The 17,112-nt window shown below is 43.5% G+C and overlaps 1 protein-coding gene across 1 annotated transcript in view; it reads left to right on the forward strand.

The window, feature by feature from the left end:
• The window catches only part of fer (fer (fps/fes related) tyrosine kinase), a 32,892-nt gene that overhangs the window by 2,959 nt on the left and 12,821 nt on the right, over window positions 1-17,112 (forward strand). The window contains exons 2-11 of the mRNA XM_080848076.1: window positions 3,115-3,399; window positions 6,005-6,178; window positions 6,709-6,808; window positions 8,169-8,352; window positions 9,421-9,558; window positions 9,686-9,805; window positions 10,495-10,617; window positions 12,195-12,384; window positions 14,624-14,719; window positions 16,549-16,752. Of these exons, the coding sequence (XP_080704202.1) occupies window positions 3,190-3,399; window positions 6,005-6,178; window positions 6,709-6,808; window positions 8,169-8,352; window positions 9,421-9,558; window positions 9,686-9,805; window positions 10,495-10,617; window positions 12,195-12,384; window positions 14,624-14,719; window positions 16,549-16,752 (1,539 nt within the window). The 5' untranslated portion in view covers window positions 3,115-3,189. The remainder of the gene's footprint in view (window positions 1-3,114; window positions 3,400-6,004; window positions 6,179-6,708; window positions 6,809-8,168; window positions 8,353-9,420; window positions 9,559-9,685; window positions 9,806-10,494; window positions 10,618-12,194; window positions 12,385-14,623; window positions 14,720-16,548; window positions 16,753-17,112) is intronic.

Genomic DNA, 17,112 nt, shown 5'->3' on the forward strand with positions numbered 1-17,112 from the left:
TCTTACAGTGGATCTTACTTTAGATCTACATCTTTGTAGTGAAGTAGGCTTAATTGAAGTTCAAATTTGTGATACCAGAACTGATTGACTTTTCCTTGTACTGGTTAAAAATCGATGTAAGCTACTGTAGTTGTGTTGTGGATGTGTTACAATGGGGTAATTCAGTTTGTAAGGAAGACACTCTTGTTCTGACCAAATACTCTGCGTGCATTTTGAAACTGAGAAAAGGATAAACATATAAAACCTTAAATTATCTTGTCCCAGTCTTTGATTTTTTTGAAGTATATTTAGTCAAGCCTTTAATTACAAATCTGCATGTTTGTGTAATTTAAATAGAGGGGTGGCTTATGTTCGACTCTCTCTCTCTCTCTCTCTCTCTCTCTCTCTCGATTTACCCTAGATGTATACTGAATGTGTTTAGATGATTTTTATAGTGGTTGGATAGGATAGATCAATGGATAGGGAATGTATACAGTCGTCGCCCGCCTCCCCCCCCCCCCCCCCCCACACACACAAACACTAACATGCCAGCTGATCCCAGGCACAGCATACCCTGAGACATGGTGTTTACAGTGGCGCGACTCGGGGGTGGCAACATGGATTCCACTGGCGGTGCACCCATCATCCGGCCAAGAATATGTAATGAGTAAGAATTGTGGTGACCACAAACCCACCGCCCGACTGTCACCAGCCACCGCTGGCAAAAACTTATAAGGGTAGGGGTCAGCTACATATTTTTGGAGCAAGTGCTTCATTTGTGTGTTAACAGTGTAAAGCAGAAGGTTAATTATTTACTGAATTAGCATATTGCATTAAAGGGCAGTTTTGTCTGTGAGGTTAAGCTCCTTTGCATGGATGGAAATGAGATGGTGCCCACATTATCTTTCTTGTAACCTAAATGCATCAGGTGTCTAGTGTTTACTGGTTTGAAAATCTAATTGCCATAACGGAGCAGTGCTTTTAGATGTTACATTCCTGACAGTTACGCAGAACAGGGCAGCCTGTATGATCTCAAGTAAAGCGAGTCTCTCTGTACAGCCTTCCATGTGCTGCTGTTTTCATTGCACTTCAGGGCTCTAATGTACAGTTTGTCCCATCCTAGCAGGTCGTATCACGAGAGGGCTTTGGAGCGAGGTGCTGTGTAGTCACACACTCAGCTGAAGGAGTAGACAGAAGGCATTTGATAATGCCGATAATGGGCTTTTATCTGAGCTCTTTGGCAAATTAATGCCCACCTCCAGGGATGGCCAGCGATAAGCCCAAACAGTCTGCTCGTTGTTGGGGGTTACGGCCACGGTTTGGTCCTGTTACACCCCAATGGGCATGCTGAGGGGCTCTTATTAACGTTTAGAGCTGCATACAAGTCTGCATGTTCAAACTACAGGAAAGGCGGTTGGAAAAGCAACTAAATTAAAAGCCATGTGGAAAATCACGAGGTAGCGTAAAAGTTCCAAAATATTAGACTCGAAGTTCGATCTGAAGAGGATACCACGAGGACTGCTCAGACATCTTTTACTTTGGTTGTTGTTTTGTATTTGAGTGTCTCGTTTCCCAGTTGCATTCGTGGTGGGCTGAAGGAGGCGTGAGGGTGCCTTAGATTAGTAGGTGGAAGAGTGGTGTCTAGGCCTGTGGTTTTGGGTATGGCTTAGGGTGTGTGTGTGTGTGTGTGTGTGTGTGTGTGTGTGTGTGTGTGTGTGTGTGTGTGTGTGTGTGTGTGTGTGTGTGTGTGTGTGTGTGTGTGTGTGTGTGTGTGTGTGTGTGTGTGTGTGTGTGTGAGAGCGAGAGAGTGGTGTGACGGCTCATGTTTTGGTGCATTGTTTCAGATAGGCCACATCCTGAGCAGAGGCCTGTTTGTCACTCAAATCGGCATCTCTGCAAAGGGTCCACCACACTGATAGTCCATTAATAAAAGAACCGCAGAAGAGTCTGCAAATACGTTCCACACTGGGGAACACAAAGAACCCATCAAACACTCCACCGTTTGTCACGTTATAGTGAAAAATGCGTTCTTTGTCAATTGTTCTTAGACTTTCAGCTGAACGTCACCAGAAAGTGACTTCAACTTACGGCTCTCTGGTAGGGTCTGATTGCTGAGTTTTGTTGTTTTGAGGGGTGTGTTTTGTATGGTGAGAACATTTCTCAACTCACAAATACATAGGGTGGACGAGATGGTTTAACCAGAAGGCCTAATAGGTGTCCAATGGAATGTATCTTTGTGTTGTTCACAAGCAACCAGAGAGCAGGTGACTGAAAGCTCGAATGCTGAACTAATAGTAAGAACATATATGGGCATAGTGAGAGAATTACCCAACAGCTTCCAACCAGCCTGAAAGGAAATAGGCTAATGTATTTCATTGACGTAATATCAGGTCTAACAGGAACACCCCAAATGAGTTCAAGGTTGAGGTTCAGAACAGAATGTATGTAAGTCAGAGGGGTCGTGCTCAAAACATGGTTGTGTCCTGACTCAGGAAGTACTTCCCTATGCCTGTGATATCAGCAGCTGGGAGCTAGGGATGCTGGCATGGCCTAGCGGTGGCTAATTTACCCCTGAAACTGTCCTTCCTGTTCAAACACCTGAACTACAAATGGTGACCCGACTCCAGAGCCATGAAGGAATTGAGATTAATTAAGCGTCTTGTCTGTAGCGAAACTTTGGGGAATCATCAGATGTAAAACTCAAAATGACTTATGATAAGCGCTACTGTTTTCTACTTCCCGTCACGACTAGTGGTTTGGTCAAATTATGTAAGAGATTTTTGTTTAGTGTGCAGTCATGAGTGCGTTATGACTTTTGAGGCTCAGTGTTTTAAATTCTATGTATTTTTTTAAGATGGATTCAAATGGATTTTTTGTGCATAGCTGTAAAGGTTAATGTGCATTGATCTTTTACACTTTTAAGTGCTCAGGCCTTTCATTTTGTTCGTGGCTACCATCCTGTTTAGGGCAGTATTTTATGAACTTTGGCAACCATAAAGTCACCTGATCCCTTTTTGCTTTGTGTTTCATGCACTCTTCTGGTTACTGACCTAACACAAGTTTGCATATCTATTTTTGTGTGCTCTTGTATGTAGAAACACAGCCTAACCAATGTGTCCTCTCCCCCCCACTCAGAAAGGATGCAGACCTGAGAGATCCCCTCCGTTGCGTTGGAACGTGAGCGAATCCGCGTGCCTTGCGACCACGACCATGGGGTTCGGCCGGGACCTGCGCAACTCCCACGAGGGCCTGATCAAGCTGCAGGACTGGGAGCTCAAGCTGCTGGAGACGGTCAAGCGCTTCATGACGCTGCGCGTCAAGAGTGACAAGGAGTACGCCTCCCTCCTGCTCAACATCAGCCAGCAGGTGGACAAGCACGACAACTCCTCGCAGGTGCACTACATCAGCACCGTCTCCAAGGTAACGCTCACAGCCCGCCGTTTGATCAAGATCAAACATCTGTTTTGTTGTCTCTGGGAGACCTGGCCTGGCCACTCTTCTCTGAGACTATGTTGTAAAATAACTTAAGTCTATTTATTTTACCTAGCGTAGAATGCAGTGAACACTATTGAACTGCTCCCCAGCCTTTGTCCTGATGGATTTAGTGACATACTGTTTATCCATTTAGTTTGCTCAGGAGATAATTAACTGTGGTTCTGTCTGCTACTAATTAGTTTGATAACTAACCTTATTACTGTGACCAGGAGTGAATGAGACAGTTCTGTGTAGCTTTAGTAGTAGTGAGATGTCTGTCTGACATGGTTGAAGAGGAGGTTTCTGTGTTTGTAATTCATGACAGCAGATTGAGTGCATATGCATTTAATGAAAAATCCTTAGTACCCACTGGCTTTTAAACTCGAAACATTTAGGGGCCAGGTCAAAGTTTTAGGAACCAAATTTGGCATTTCCAATTTAGAAGTAAAGAGAAGAAAACGTGGCACATGTTGCACACTTAGTTTCTGTGGTTAGTATAATTCAGTCTGTGCTTCCTTTTGATTGCCAAAAGCCCTTTGCACTGGATTCTGTAGTCTGTTACAGCTCCCTTCACTGGTGATGGGCAACATTACCTAAAATAATACCATGATATAACAGTATTTTATTTACAAAATAAAGTGTTGCGACACAAAAATAAAACAAAGTTTTCATTCAAATGTTTTCATGAACTAAAAAAATATCAGTTCTGAAGACTACTGAAAGTGGAAACTCATAACATTAACAACTTACAGAAAACTAACAAAAAGGACTCTAGGTGCCAAGAGACTCAAGAGTCCAAAATGTCCCTTTAATATGAGTACTATGCCTTGTTTACAGTATAGTGTTGAACACATCTTGTTTACACCACCTATGCTGATAAACCCATACTATATATATCTTTAACTATCTCCTTGGATGATCTCTTAAATCTGGCTAGTGTCTACTACAAAAATGAACTTGACTCTCTATTGGTTCAACCATGTAAACATGTCTACCTCGTTTCTTGTTCGACAGAATTCCATGCAATGAAACAGACATTTTCAGACAGCCGTCAAACATCTGTGGCTTAGATATGTGGTTACTTTTCTCAGGAGAGAAGAACGATGCCAAGGGGGACCTGCTGCACAGCTTGGCCTACGTAGTTATCACTGAAATATTTCATAAACAATAATTTCAGCCGAAAACAAATGTCAATATCAGTAAGAGACTGTTTACAACACTGCACCCTAAGAGCACTTATTTTAAGCAAGTCATCTGAGTTGTTTGAGTTGATTGTCTCTGTTTTGGACAATCACAGAAGAGCTAATGAAAAACCATGTGACGCCATGGTGTTAGTATAGCGGCTTGCTGACAGAAATGTGTTCCCCTGGGGTACAGGGGAAAGAAATGGTTGCAAAATTATGAATTTCGGCACATTGGCAGCCATATAAGGCGCCATCTGGAGCCCCGATTTAAGCTCTGTGGCTCATTCTCCCACCCTGATGGGTTTTAGGTGTTTTGTAATATTACAGTGTCTGATGACTTGTTGTGCTGCACAGCTGTATTGTGAAGGGGTATGAGATGCAGTTAAAAAGAGGTGACCGCTTGTAAAATGTATTTAATACACTCACAACAGCTTTCTGGAGATTTCTTGGAGAAGACAAAGTTGTTTCAACTGTTAAGTGTTCCTGTGAATCAACTGGTAGAGCAAGGGACTAGGTTCAATGAAGCCATGTTCTATTTAAGTTCAGTTCCCCGGGAGCAAAAAATAAATAACATATACCTCACATGTGTATTAAGTCACCATGGATAGAAAGTGTCTGCTTTCTCCATGTTAATGTGGGTTTAGGCAGGCACTAGCCATTAGTGCTGTGTGTGTGTGTGTGTGTGTGTGTGTGTGTGTGTGTGTGTGTGTGTGTGTGTGTGTGTGTGTGTGTGTGTGTGTGTGTGTGTGTGTGTGTGTGTGTGTGTGTGTGTGTGTGTGTGTGTGTGTGTGTGTGTGTGCGCACGCGCGCGCGCTGAAAGAGGGAGCAGGAGTTTTTGTTGTCTGCTGACTGGTTGGCATGTTTAGTGTGGATTTGGATAGAACACAGTCCACTGCCCTGGATTCTCCTGTCCAGAGGAATTTATAGGTGTTTGGGCTGGACATGACCAAAGAATGTTATGATCTCTACATCTCTTGTATGTGTCTCCCTCTCTCCCCTACTCCTTTCTCCTTTTCTGTCTCCTTCAATCACACCATCTGTCTGTCTGTGTGGGTATGTGTGTATGTGTGTGTGTGTGTGTGTGTGTGTGTGTGTGTGTGTATTTGTGTGTCTGTCTACACAACAAGCCTTTTTATCAAGCAAATGGCATTTAGACAGATGCCTGTTTTCAGTTACTGATTATGGAAATCCTTTATTAAGTTGGTAATGTATGCTGCTTTTCCATAGAGTTGGCGTAGTTACGATACAGCTATTTTTGGCCTTTGATGGCTTTTTTAAGTGTCTGATCAATGTGATGATATAAAGTAGTTTTAACAAGTCTCTCTCTCTCTCTCTCTACTCTACTGTGTGCTCTCTCTCTCTTTCAGTCTTGGGCTAACATGGTGCAGCAGACAGAGCAATTGAGTAAGATCATGAAGTCCCACGCCGAGGAGCTCAACTCAGGCCCTCTGCACCGCCTCACCATGATGATCAAGGACAAGCAGCAGGTGAAGAAGAGCTACCAGACCGTCCACCAGCAGATCGAGTCAGAGCTCTACAAGGTAATGGATCCCTAAAGAAGGCACACAAGCTCATGCGTCCGACCTCACAAACCTGTTCGTATGGTTGTAGAGCTGCTCAGCATAGCTGAAATGTCATACTGAGCTGTTTGAGAAGATGACAACAGGAAAGAACAGAAAACTTTCTGTTCAGTGGAGGGAAAAAAAAGTGTTTCCCATGTAAAAAATGTTTTGCAATAGGTCTGGTGTTTCCATCAGTAAAAGCTTTTGTACCTGCTGACTTCCTGTAATGACATGAATGCTTGTTTGAGGTTATATTTAGTGCTTAATTATGCTTGGGGTCGACTTGTGAGAACTTGGGGGTCATTGTGAGCATTTTGTTTTACATGAGTGCATTAGTACATGAAAGAGATATTTTTCATGCTGTAAACACTACTTCAAATGATCAGTCGTTTAACAAACGTTTTGTTTGGTCAGGGATATCAACAGCACTAAGATGGTAGCGCACCGTTTGATCTATCCACAGGCAGTTTGAATACATAATGTAACGTCTTTGTTGCGATCTCTTTCAGGTTACTAAAAATGACTTGGAAAAGTTGAAAGGCACCTACAGACAGTTAACCAAGGATGCCCACTGTGCCAAAGAGAAGTACCGAGAAGCGGTAGCAAAAGGTAACGCATAACCCCTGCTCACCTGGCCGTGTTTGCCTCTCGGGATAACCGGTACTTTTCCTTGAACTGTGACCCTCAGGTGGTTGCTAGTTTTCTGAAACAGATCAGTGGAGTGTAATGGAATTCATTTTTTTGTCAAAGCCTAAGGAAGGTTGACCCCAGGCTTTGAACATTTCCATGTATCTTTGTCACGCTCAAGCAGCAGGAATAGATACCTGAAGGACAGGTTTGCTGCTAGAGAGAGAGAGAGCGTGAGAGAGAGAGAGAGAGAGAGAGAGAGCGAGCGAGCGTGAAACAGATGTTCAGAGAGATCCTATCAGTCTGCCCTGAAGGGGCTGTATTCCATTTCAGAGTCACTCAGTGTGTAGTCTACATGAAAACTTCACAAAGACACCCTAACTTAAGCATCATTATAGACTGAACTACATTGTATAGTTAATAATATGTTCTACTTTTGTGAGGTTCAACCACATTTGTTATTTTTATAGTTGTGGTAGAATCAGCCACAATTTTAATTACTAATATGGGACATTTAAGCCTCGTCATGTGCACTTTGACCCAACCATGTGTAAGGATTACATATACCTCAGGGAAGTTTCTATAAGAAAGACAGGCAGCCTGCCATCAGGTACAGTCATGCTGTCTGAAAGTAGCCAGAACGTCTGGCACGTATATCTGCCGATGCCATCAGCATGAGCCTCCAATGCCTTTTATGTGAGGAGATCTGGACGGCTGAATTACAAAAGCAGATCTAGACTTGGGTGGAAGCAGGAACGACTACAGAGGACTTCCTTCTGACCTCAGTGCCTCATCTGCTGTGCACTCTGAACTGAAGCCCCATAAATGAGGATCACTGTGTACATAGAGATTTCCCTGATTACTCTGAATTGACTTCATACGATGAATGTATGTGTGTATCGAGATGCACTCCAAGGGATCTGACCCCGTGAACTTGTAATTATTTTAAGGAAGGGGACGTGTTGCTAACACAAAAGTAGGCAAGAGGTCGGACACCTTTTCTTTGGTAACTATCACAGCATGGAAGGAAGTCCCTGCCGATAAGGAAGTTTTCTTTTTCGTTTCTTGGCTGTCTTTGAAACAGTTGTGTGATGCACCTATCCCTTTTAGCCCTGAAGCACTTCAATGTTCATATGTATTTCACCTTGAAAATTTCACAAAATTTCTTGATTTCTCACTCACCATTTCTCTCTAACTCTCTCTCTCTCTCTCTCACCCCCCTCCCATTGTGTCTGCTGTGTCCGTCTATCATTCTTTCTCTTTCCTTTCCTCCTCTATATGTCTACCTCTCTCCTCCACCTCTTGTTTTTAACCCCCTCCCTCTCCAATCCTCCCCGCGCAGGCAAGGAGCCAGAGAAGGCCCGCGAGCGCTATGACAAGGCCACCATGAAGCTGCACAACCTGCACAACCAGTACGTGTTGGCGGTGCGCAGCGCCCAGCTGCACCAGGAGCACTACCACGACACCACGCTACCCCTGCTGCTCGACTCGCTGCAGAAGATGCAGGAGGAGCTGATCGTCGCACTGTGAGTTGCTGCGTACAGCCGCACTCACAAGTAAACTAAAACACACACACACACACACACACACACACACACACACACACACACACACATACATATATACAGATTTCACGTTTCTTATGCTCACTCATATTAATTCACTCACGCACTCCCTGACAGAGGAATACAGAAGACGCAGATGTTATCTTTAGAGCTGGCCCACACTGTACATGTCATGACCCACACTCCTTCATTCAGTCACTCAGTCACTCAGTCATTTACATTCCAATGTGTATGCATGCATGATCGATTTTTGACTCGCTTGGATGTAAATCTCGGTTTACAACAGTTTATGAGAATGAACACAAAAACACCCACAGGCATACACACAAACCCATTTTGCTTATGCACATTTTTAGCTTTTATGGAGTTATAAATGCTCTCTAGATAGCGTATAGGTAATAAACGCTGATGTCTGTTCAAGCTTTCACCTCACTGTCATCCTCCTCATGTAACACAACCCGTGAATCAGGTGTTTAAACACATGCCTGGTGTGTGACCATGCCTGTAAACACTCCTTTAATCAGCAGCCAAGACCAGCATTAACCATGTATGCACACACACACACAATGTTCTTGTTCCTGAGCATGGAAATACCCCCTCCTGTAAGATAAATCCAGTGTTCCACAGAAGTGTGGTGTTGGTGGTGGGGGGGATTAGAAGGCACAGCCTCTTGTGTGGTATTTCCTTCCCTAAGCTGTTTCTTTAATCACTGGGTGGTTTATTCATCTTGATGTTAATCCTCACAGAGAGGGGGACAGAGAGACAGACAGATAGGACAATTATGAGGCGCCCATTGGAAGTGATGTTCCAAAGTTCAACAGAGAAAGACCAGTCCAGTTTAATTCACTTAGATGCTTGATTATGTTTGACAAAACAGGAAGTATAAGTCAGGAGAGTCACCATTAACCATTAGTCACCTGCATTGGCCTTTTCAGAAGTGTATATCATTATCTTTTTTTATTTTTTTATTTAAGTCAAAGCCATGTCTCTCCTTGAATTCATGTGGTTATTCTTTGCCTATTTCTTTAGGAAGGGGATTTTGGAAGAGTACAGTGAAATCACCAGTCTTTTAACGGACGAGATTGTGAAGGTTCACAAAGAGATCAACACCTCTATCGACCAAATCGACCCAGTGTCAGAGTATGACCAGTTCATCGAAGTCCATAAGTAAGTTTCAGGGGACATGTACCTCATTAAGTTTAATAATTATGTTTTAGTCATTTTAAATCTGTTTTTGATTTTTATATCATGTTCTTTTTCAAACCTCAGGGTTTTAATCATAAATATGTTTCAGGAATCCTGTTACCAAAGAACCCAATGTAGAGTTTGATGTGACGTTATTAGAGGAGACAGAGAATCTTCAGGCCAACGAGATTCTCTGGAACAATCTGACCGCAGACAGTTTACAAGCAGTGTGAGTATCCCCTCCAATCAAAACAGAGAAAAGTGCCACCCTCACTAACGTCAGCACTTGAGTTTCAAGCTGTTTATGGCGAGCACCTCTAGTTTGTCAGTAGAAGCAAACAGCAGAGTTCCACACATATTTATGAGAAACTGATCCTGCTTAGCGGTCCATGCAGAAGCCTGTCTCCGTTCCTTAATGCTAATAAATCTGTTTTGAGCTAATAGGCTCCTTTCACCTCTGGAGATGTTTTAGTTTTTTTCTAAGAAGTAGCTTTAAACCTCTAAATAATCACTGTAACACTCATGCAGCTCTGTATATGCCGCAAAAAAGGCTCTACCTTTTTTGTGGAAAGGTATAGCAAACATTAATACTAGTGATTTTTAAACTGACACAATAAATCCTCTGCCCTTTTTGGAGTTTTACACAAACACAATGAGCGGCTTTCGGTTGACACCCCCCATTTTTTTTGTCTGTTGCTAGTTTCACTCATTATGGCTGAACTCTTGTTTGAGTCTGTTTTGTTTTAAGAAAAAACGCGCTCAACGGTTGTTCTTTCATGAACAGAATTTAGTTTCCCTGTAACATATGTATAATGCATACATTTGAGGACATGATTGTAAAAGCTGACCTGACCTGACCTGACCTGAGTGGATCCCATGCTCTGAGACTGAGCGCTGTGCCTCTGGTCCTCTCCACAGGCTCAGGTCCACCTCCGAGGAGCTTGTGCTCACCCAGCAGACCCTGCGCAGCAAAGAGGACCTCATGGTCGAGCTGGAGAGCAAGATCGAGGAGTCCACCAAAACCTGCGAGAAGAAGTCAGAGTACGTCACTTTTCCCGCCGCAACGTTCATTTGTTTCACCTCAAGAGTTATTGTGCTGCAGCTATGTAATGAGGCAGAGGCGCTCTCTCTCTCTCTTTCTCTCTCTTTTTTTTCTTTCTTTCTTTCTTTCTATCTCTCTCTCTCTCTGTTTCTCTCTCTCTTTTCTCTGTGTCTCTCATTCTTTTCCTCTGTCAGTCTCTCTGGGTCCGTCTTTCTCTCACTTTCCCTCTCTCTCTGTCTCTGAGTGTTACTTGTCAAAGGAGCTTGGCTGCTCTCAGTCAACACAGGCCTTCTCAGTCAACCACACACACAGATGTGGGCTCTCCCACACTCTCTTAGTGCTTGCGGTCGGTGTCCTCCACAAGCACCTGCTCAGCTTACTTAAGCACTGCTGTGCCGAGGGCCTGAGCAGCGAAGCCACATAAGTGCAGGGCCCCAGCTTCCAAACAGTACAATTGCAGAATTGCTCAGTTTAAATGGTAGTGTATGAAGTCCACGGCTTTAATGCAAGATGCCAAATGTCATGAAACATTAATTTCATTTTGCGGGCAAGAGGATTTCTGGCCTCGTGTTTGTTGTGTACAAAACAGTACGTACACAAGGAGAGAGGGACCATCCGGTCAGGTGCCTCTTGACATTCTGAATGTTCCCAGTTGAATACTTGGGGGGACAAAAACAACAAAAAAACAGTGGAACGCTGGGATTTCCAGAACATTCTTTAAGGTCTGCTGGCTAATCCCTTAGGACAAGGGAGGGGAGGGGAGGGCTATGGGAGGGAGAAAGAGGAGGCGGCGCTGTAATCAGTCTCCACACGCTCAGTGGTAGCTTAGTGTAGCTCAGGCCTCCTCTGTGCTCCTCCTCTGTCAATAGTGGGCCCAGATGGACCTTAGCACCCCACCGCCGCCTTCGCCACAGCCGACCAGTGTGTGCCGGCTTTGTGTGGGATTGCATGCCTCGGGCGTTTGGAGTGCCAGGGATTGTCGCTCCTCATCAAGCGTGTTTGATTAGAGAAGCCCCCCCAAAAAACAGTGGGACCTTATAGGAGTAGCATGTCTGGTCGGGAGCTGGATGGGGTGGATGGAGTTGTTCTGCAAGGAGTGTTTGTGTGTGTGGGGTGAGGAATTTGTGGTCAGTAATGGTAGAGTGTGTTTACAGTGTGTGTGTGTGTGTGTGCGTGTGTGTGAGGGAGGGAGGGAGGGAGGGGTTGGTTATTGTGGGAGTGACATACACAGAAATTGTCATAAAAGTTCTGACAAAACAAATCTTCCACAAGCCGCAAAGGGATTAGGAAGCATTCATTTTACATTCACTGAAGGTTCTTACTCGACCTCTCTCTCTCATTCACTCTATCTCACTCGATCTCATCTCACTCTTTCTCCCTCTGCTTTGCTCTATCATCACTCTTTTTCTCTCCGCTTTGCTCTGTCTTTCTCTCTCTCTCTCTCTCTACTCTCTCTTTCTCTCTCTCTCTCCTCGCACAGACATACTCTCACACACTCACTCTCCTTTCCTTCCATGTCCCTGCCCGCCCCACCCCCTCATTCACCCACCCATCCCACCCCATCTCCCTCCTTCAGTGCGGTGCTGCTGCTCAGTCAGAAGCAGTCTCTGGAGGAGCTCCGGCAGACGGTGCAGTTGCTGCGCTGCACCGAGGCCAAGCTCACGGCCCAGAAGGAGATGCTCGAGCACAAGATGCAGGAGAGCGAGGGCAAGGAGGCGCCGCCCGTCGTCAACTACGAGGAGGACGCCCGCTCCGTAAACTCCATGGTCAGTCAAGTTTACCTTCTTACCTCAGCGTTTACCTAGCCCCCCCCCCCAATGGAGGATTGTTGTGTGAATTACTTGACAGCGCTGTAGTTACTTTCCATTACATCATTGAGTCATTCAAAGAAAACATCCATAAGCAACTCGTTTGTGTTTTCTTGTGCTCAGTGGGCATGGCATTGCTGTTTTTATTCAGTTTGTTGAAAAGAAGCCGTTTAACTTAATAAGCACTGGTGCATTGAGGGGACTTGACCCAAGCTGTTTCTGAACGTAGTTACATTTATTTGTTTCCTTGCTTGACTTTTTTATTATTGCAAAATTATTATATTATTGTACCATGTTCCCTGCATGATCAATTTAAGCCAGCTTCACCCTACTTGTCATTGATCTTGTGCTAGTCGCATAAGGTGATGATTAATCAACTGTCTTCTCGTCAGAAGGCACATCACTCAATCTGATTAGTTTTCTGAAGTAGATCAACTCTGTTGTTGTCATGCCTGTGCGTCAGTATGACGTCAGTGTCATCCCTCCGGATAGGCTGTGAGAAGGCGCAGAGAAACAAGAGGTGTGTGTGCTAGACAGACAGCCAGCTGTGAAACTGGGGTGCCATGCAGGCGGACTCTTATTTTAGTTGAACGTTCTCAACTGTACTTTTCAGTTCATCTCAAATTTTCACAGCTTGTGAATTACGCTCTTTCACAGTGCTGCTCTGAGGCTGGTCTGGCACATCCAGTAGGTTTCTGTGAAAGTGTGAACTTTGGGAGCCTAATTTGTTAAGTCTGGACGTGTGCGCACACACACACACAGACACACACACAAAAAATGTGCGCCGACTCAAAGTGAATCTGGGTGATGTTATTGGTGGACTTCAGAATTCACTTTTAGAACAATGAACCAGAATCATATCTCAACTCTTACCATCCTCACTCTTATGAAAACAGACTGTGGAGGAATCTTCACCTCTGTAAGATATTCTTTGTTTCAGTTACTAAGGCACATTGGGTCTAGTGTTAATATCACAAGATGAACACTTTGGTATTGTGTCCCATCAGGGATTATCAGAGATGAATTATACCAGCTGTTTCTCCTTGTATTTCTGGAGATCAAATTCACCTTTTTTTTTTTTGATTTGTTTTTTTATTTCAGACCTCAAAGCTGCCTTGTCTCAGGGTAAGGATGTGTGTGTTATATCCCATGGTGGATATAAAATAAGTCCCCCCTTCACCCCACAACCCAATTTACTCACTCCCTTTGCTTGTTTTGGCAAAAATGCTTTTAGAACTACAATAATGTAATTCTGAAGCCTCGATTAAAAAACAAAATTTCAATATAATTTTAAAATCTCCTAGTTTGCATTCCGTGTCAAAAATGATTTGTCTTTTGTGTGGCAGACTAATATTCACAATTGAATTCTATGATGCCGGTGACCGTGAGAAATATTCTCCAGAACTAGGCTGCATCATTGCTCTCTAAAAGATAACAACTCTACACGCAGGGCCTGTAAAAGTAGCCAAGATCAGATTAAAAGTTGTTTCTTCTGTCACGCCACCCAGCAAACAAGACAACTCCACTTCCTCATTCACAACTGGTTTTAATGTTGCCAGTGTGTTTGCCAGAGTAGCTCCACAACCGCCCACTTAAGACTGGTTTTATTCTGCCCTCTAATGTGTGTGTGGGTGTGTTTGTGCGCTTGTGTGTAATGACTGTGTGTGTGTGCGCTTGTGCTTCCTCAGTGAACTGTGGTAGTCCCCCAAAGAATGAGTGAGTGAGTGAGGTGAGTGAGGTGAGTGAGGTGAGTGAGGTGAGTGAGGTGAGTGAGGTGAGTGAGGTGAGTGAGGTGAGTGAGGTGAGTGTTAAAGTGTGACATGAAGTTGTATGTGAAACAGGACTGTGGAGGGCAGTATGGGCTCACTTTTCCCCCTGTGTTGTTGCTCACAGGATGTGATCCCATTCATCCTGTTCTAGCGTTAATGCTGCTTGGCTTTGCTATGCGTCAGATAGAATGAAATAAACATGCTTAATTTCATTCTATTTTTTGATTGGTAACATATAAAGACTAAATAATGATGTGTGTTCTGTTGTATGTATTTTGTGTCCGTTATTTGTCCTACATGCTGAGGAGATAAGCTTTGTGTGATTTTGATCTTAAAGATCATTAAAAACTGTGTGTGGATTTTAAACTTCATTTGTGTAAGATTTATCACACCTATGTTTAAAATTTAAGTGTCTGTCTGTTTTTCAGGACAAGGGCAAAGACAGGATATCAAAGTTTGACACCCTGCGCCACTCCATAGCGGGCATCATTCGCTCCCCGAAGTCTGTGTTGGGCTCCTCCTCTGTGAGTTCCCCTGTCAGAGATTAGAATGAAGTCGTCACAGAAATGCGGCGGCTGGTTATGCATCCTGTAGTTGTGTTCAATTTAAGAAACCACATCTCTCTCTCTCTCTATATATATATACAGTGGTGGCCAAAATTATTAGAACACTAGACATATTTAAGAGTTTTCAGTTGTTTTTGTTGAATTGGCCATTGAAATACCCTAAAAATGAATTCAATATCTACAAAGTCATCATTATGCTCGATACACCATAGAATAGAGCCATCATAATGAGATTTAGGTCATTTTCCGTACAAAAACAAGCTAGGCCTATTTCACTGTCAATGTCACACAATCATGTTCCTGCACAGAAGAAGCCAAATTACTTGTGTAATCATTGTCAAGTGTTATTGTGGTTAAATTGATGGTGATGCAAGAGTCTTAGGACATAGCTCGGCGATTCTTTTGAATGTACAAGGCCTATCCTGCTCATTAAGTGATTGGTAACATCAGGGTTTTGTCACTGAGGCCACACCACCAAATGGTATAGATCCAAAGCCTCTAGAAGCAGTCTTGAGGCACATGTTGCTCTTTGAACATGGCTAAGGTGAAGAAGGAGCTAACGAGTGAGCAACGGGTTCGAATAAAGGCTTTTTTTGATGCTGGCTGGAGTTACTGCCCCATAGCCAAGGACTTGAGATGCAGTCCAAGCACTGTAAAGTACACTTTAGACCACCATGGCACCAGAACCGAAAGGGGAGAGGTTTCAAAAAGGAACTCTCAGACACACAAGTGAAGCATTTCAAAATTCTCAGTCTTCAGGACCGAAGAAAGACTTTACAAGAACTGTGTGACGAGATCAACATCACAATGACTAATGGTGCAACAGTGTCTTCAAGAACTGTCCGCCGGAAACTGGGAGAAGAAGGACTTTTTGGCAGAATAGCAGCAAAGAAACATTACTGAAAGAGAATAATTGAGTATAACGCCTGAATTTTGCAAAAGAACACAAGAAATGGACAAAGAAAGATTGGTTTAAGTGTTGTGTACTGATGAGTCCAGGTTTGAATAGCTTGGCACGAAGTGAGGGGGAGAGATATAAAAATGAGTGTCTCTTGCCAACAGTTAAACAAGGAGGGGGTAGTATTATAGTGTGGGGTGTAATTTAAGCCTCAGGAACAGGTGACTTTGGCTAAATTGATGGCATCATGGATACAAAAGTATACCACAACATTCTGGTGAGGCACAGAGTTCCTTCTTGGAGATGTCTTATTGGGCCTGGATTTATTTTCCAAGAGGACAATGACCCTCAACATTATTTTAATTATTGCCGGATCTACTGGCGACAAGGAATCTGCTGTAACATTGAAAATTATGGACCGGCCCTCTCAAAGTCCGGACTTCAAACACATCAAGCAAATTCGGGGCAAGTTGGAAAATAAACTAGACAGATCTATAGTTAATTCCAAGGAAAGCCTTTGGCTTGAGTTGCAGAAGGCATGGGATAACATTACTGTTGAAGTTCTCAAGTAATATATTGACTCTATGCCAGAGAGATGTGCTGCTGTAATTGCTGCAAAAGGTGGAAGTACCACATATTAAAGTTAAAAGTGGATAAAAACAGTAGGATTCACTTCATCTGATATTTGTTGTGCTCAGAACAGCCATCTGCATGTTTCATGAACATTAAAAATTAAAATCATGTTTTGGAGGCAAAAAAAAGGTAATTATTCTCAGATCTGTCAGGTGTTCTAATAATTTTGGCCACCACTGTATATATATATATATTAATCGATAATCAATCGATAATTGCTAACCTTTCCACTGGTTCTCCTCTCGCCCGTGGCCAGTTCTTTGACGTGATCCCCACCAGTGAGAAGCCCCTTGGGGATCAGGAGTGGTACCATGGCGCCATCCCCAGGACTGAGGCCCAGGAGCTGCTCAAGCAGCAGGGAGACTTCCTGGTGCGCGAGAGCCACGGAAAGCCCGGCGAGTACGTGCTCTCTGTCTTCTCCGACGGACAGCGGCGGCATTTCATCATCCAGTTTGCCGATGTGAGTACCAGGAACTCCTTTCAGTCACTCCTCTTAAGTACAAGTCATTCTTAAAATGTCCATGATATTCCAAGATGTATGTACTGTAGGTTTGGGTTGGTAAAGTAATACTTGCACAAGTTCGTTATGCCTAAGTCTGTTTAGAAATAAGATGTGACAGACTTTTCATACATAAAGACCTCAAATTGACAGCCTTGAGACCTTGAAGTCGGTAGCACAAAGCTTTGCTTGTTGAGCTTCAGGACAAATCTATCATGACACACAAAGAAAGGCATGCAGCTATAGTTTGTTTTGTTTATTCTTTTAGATCAAACATCCTTCTGTGCTTTATAGCAGTTTGCAGAGGAGTGCATACACCAA

This window comes from Sprattus sprattus (assembly GCF_963457725.1).
Source record: "Sprattus sprattus genome assembly, chromosome: 11".
NCBI classification, from domain to species: domain Eukaryota; kingdom Metazoa; phylum Chordata; class Actinopteri; order Clupeiformes; family Clupeidae; genus Sprattus; species Sprattus sprattus.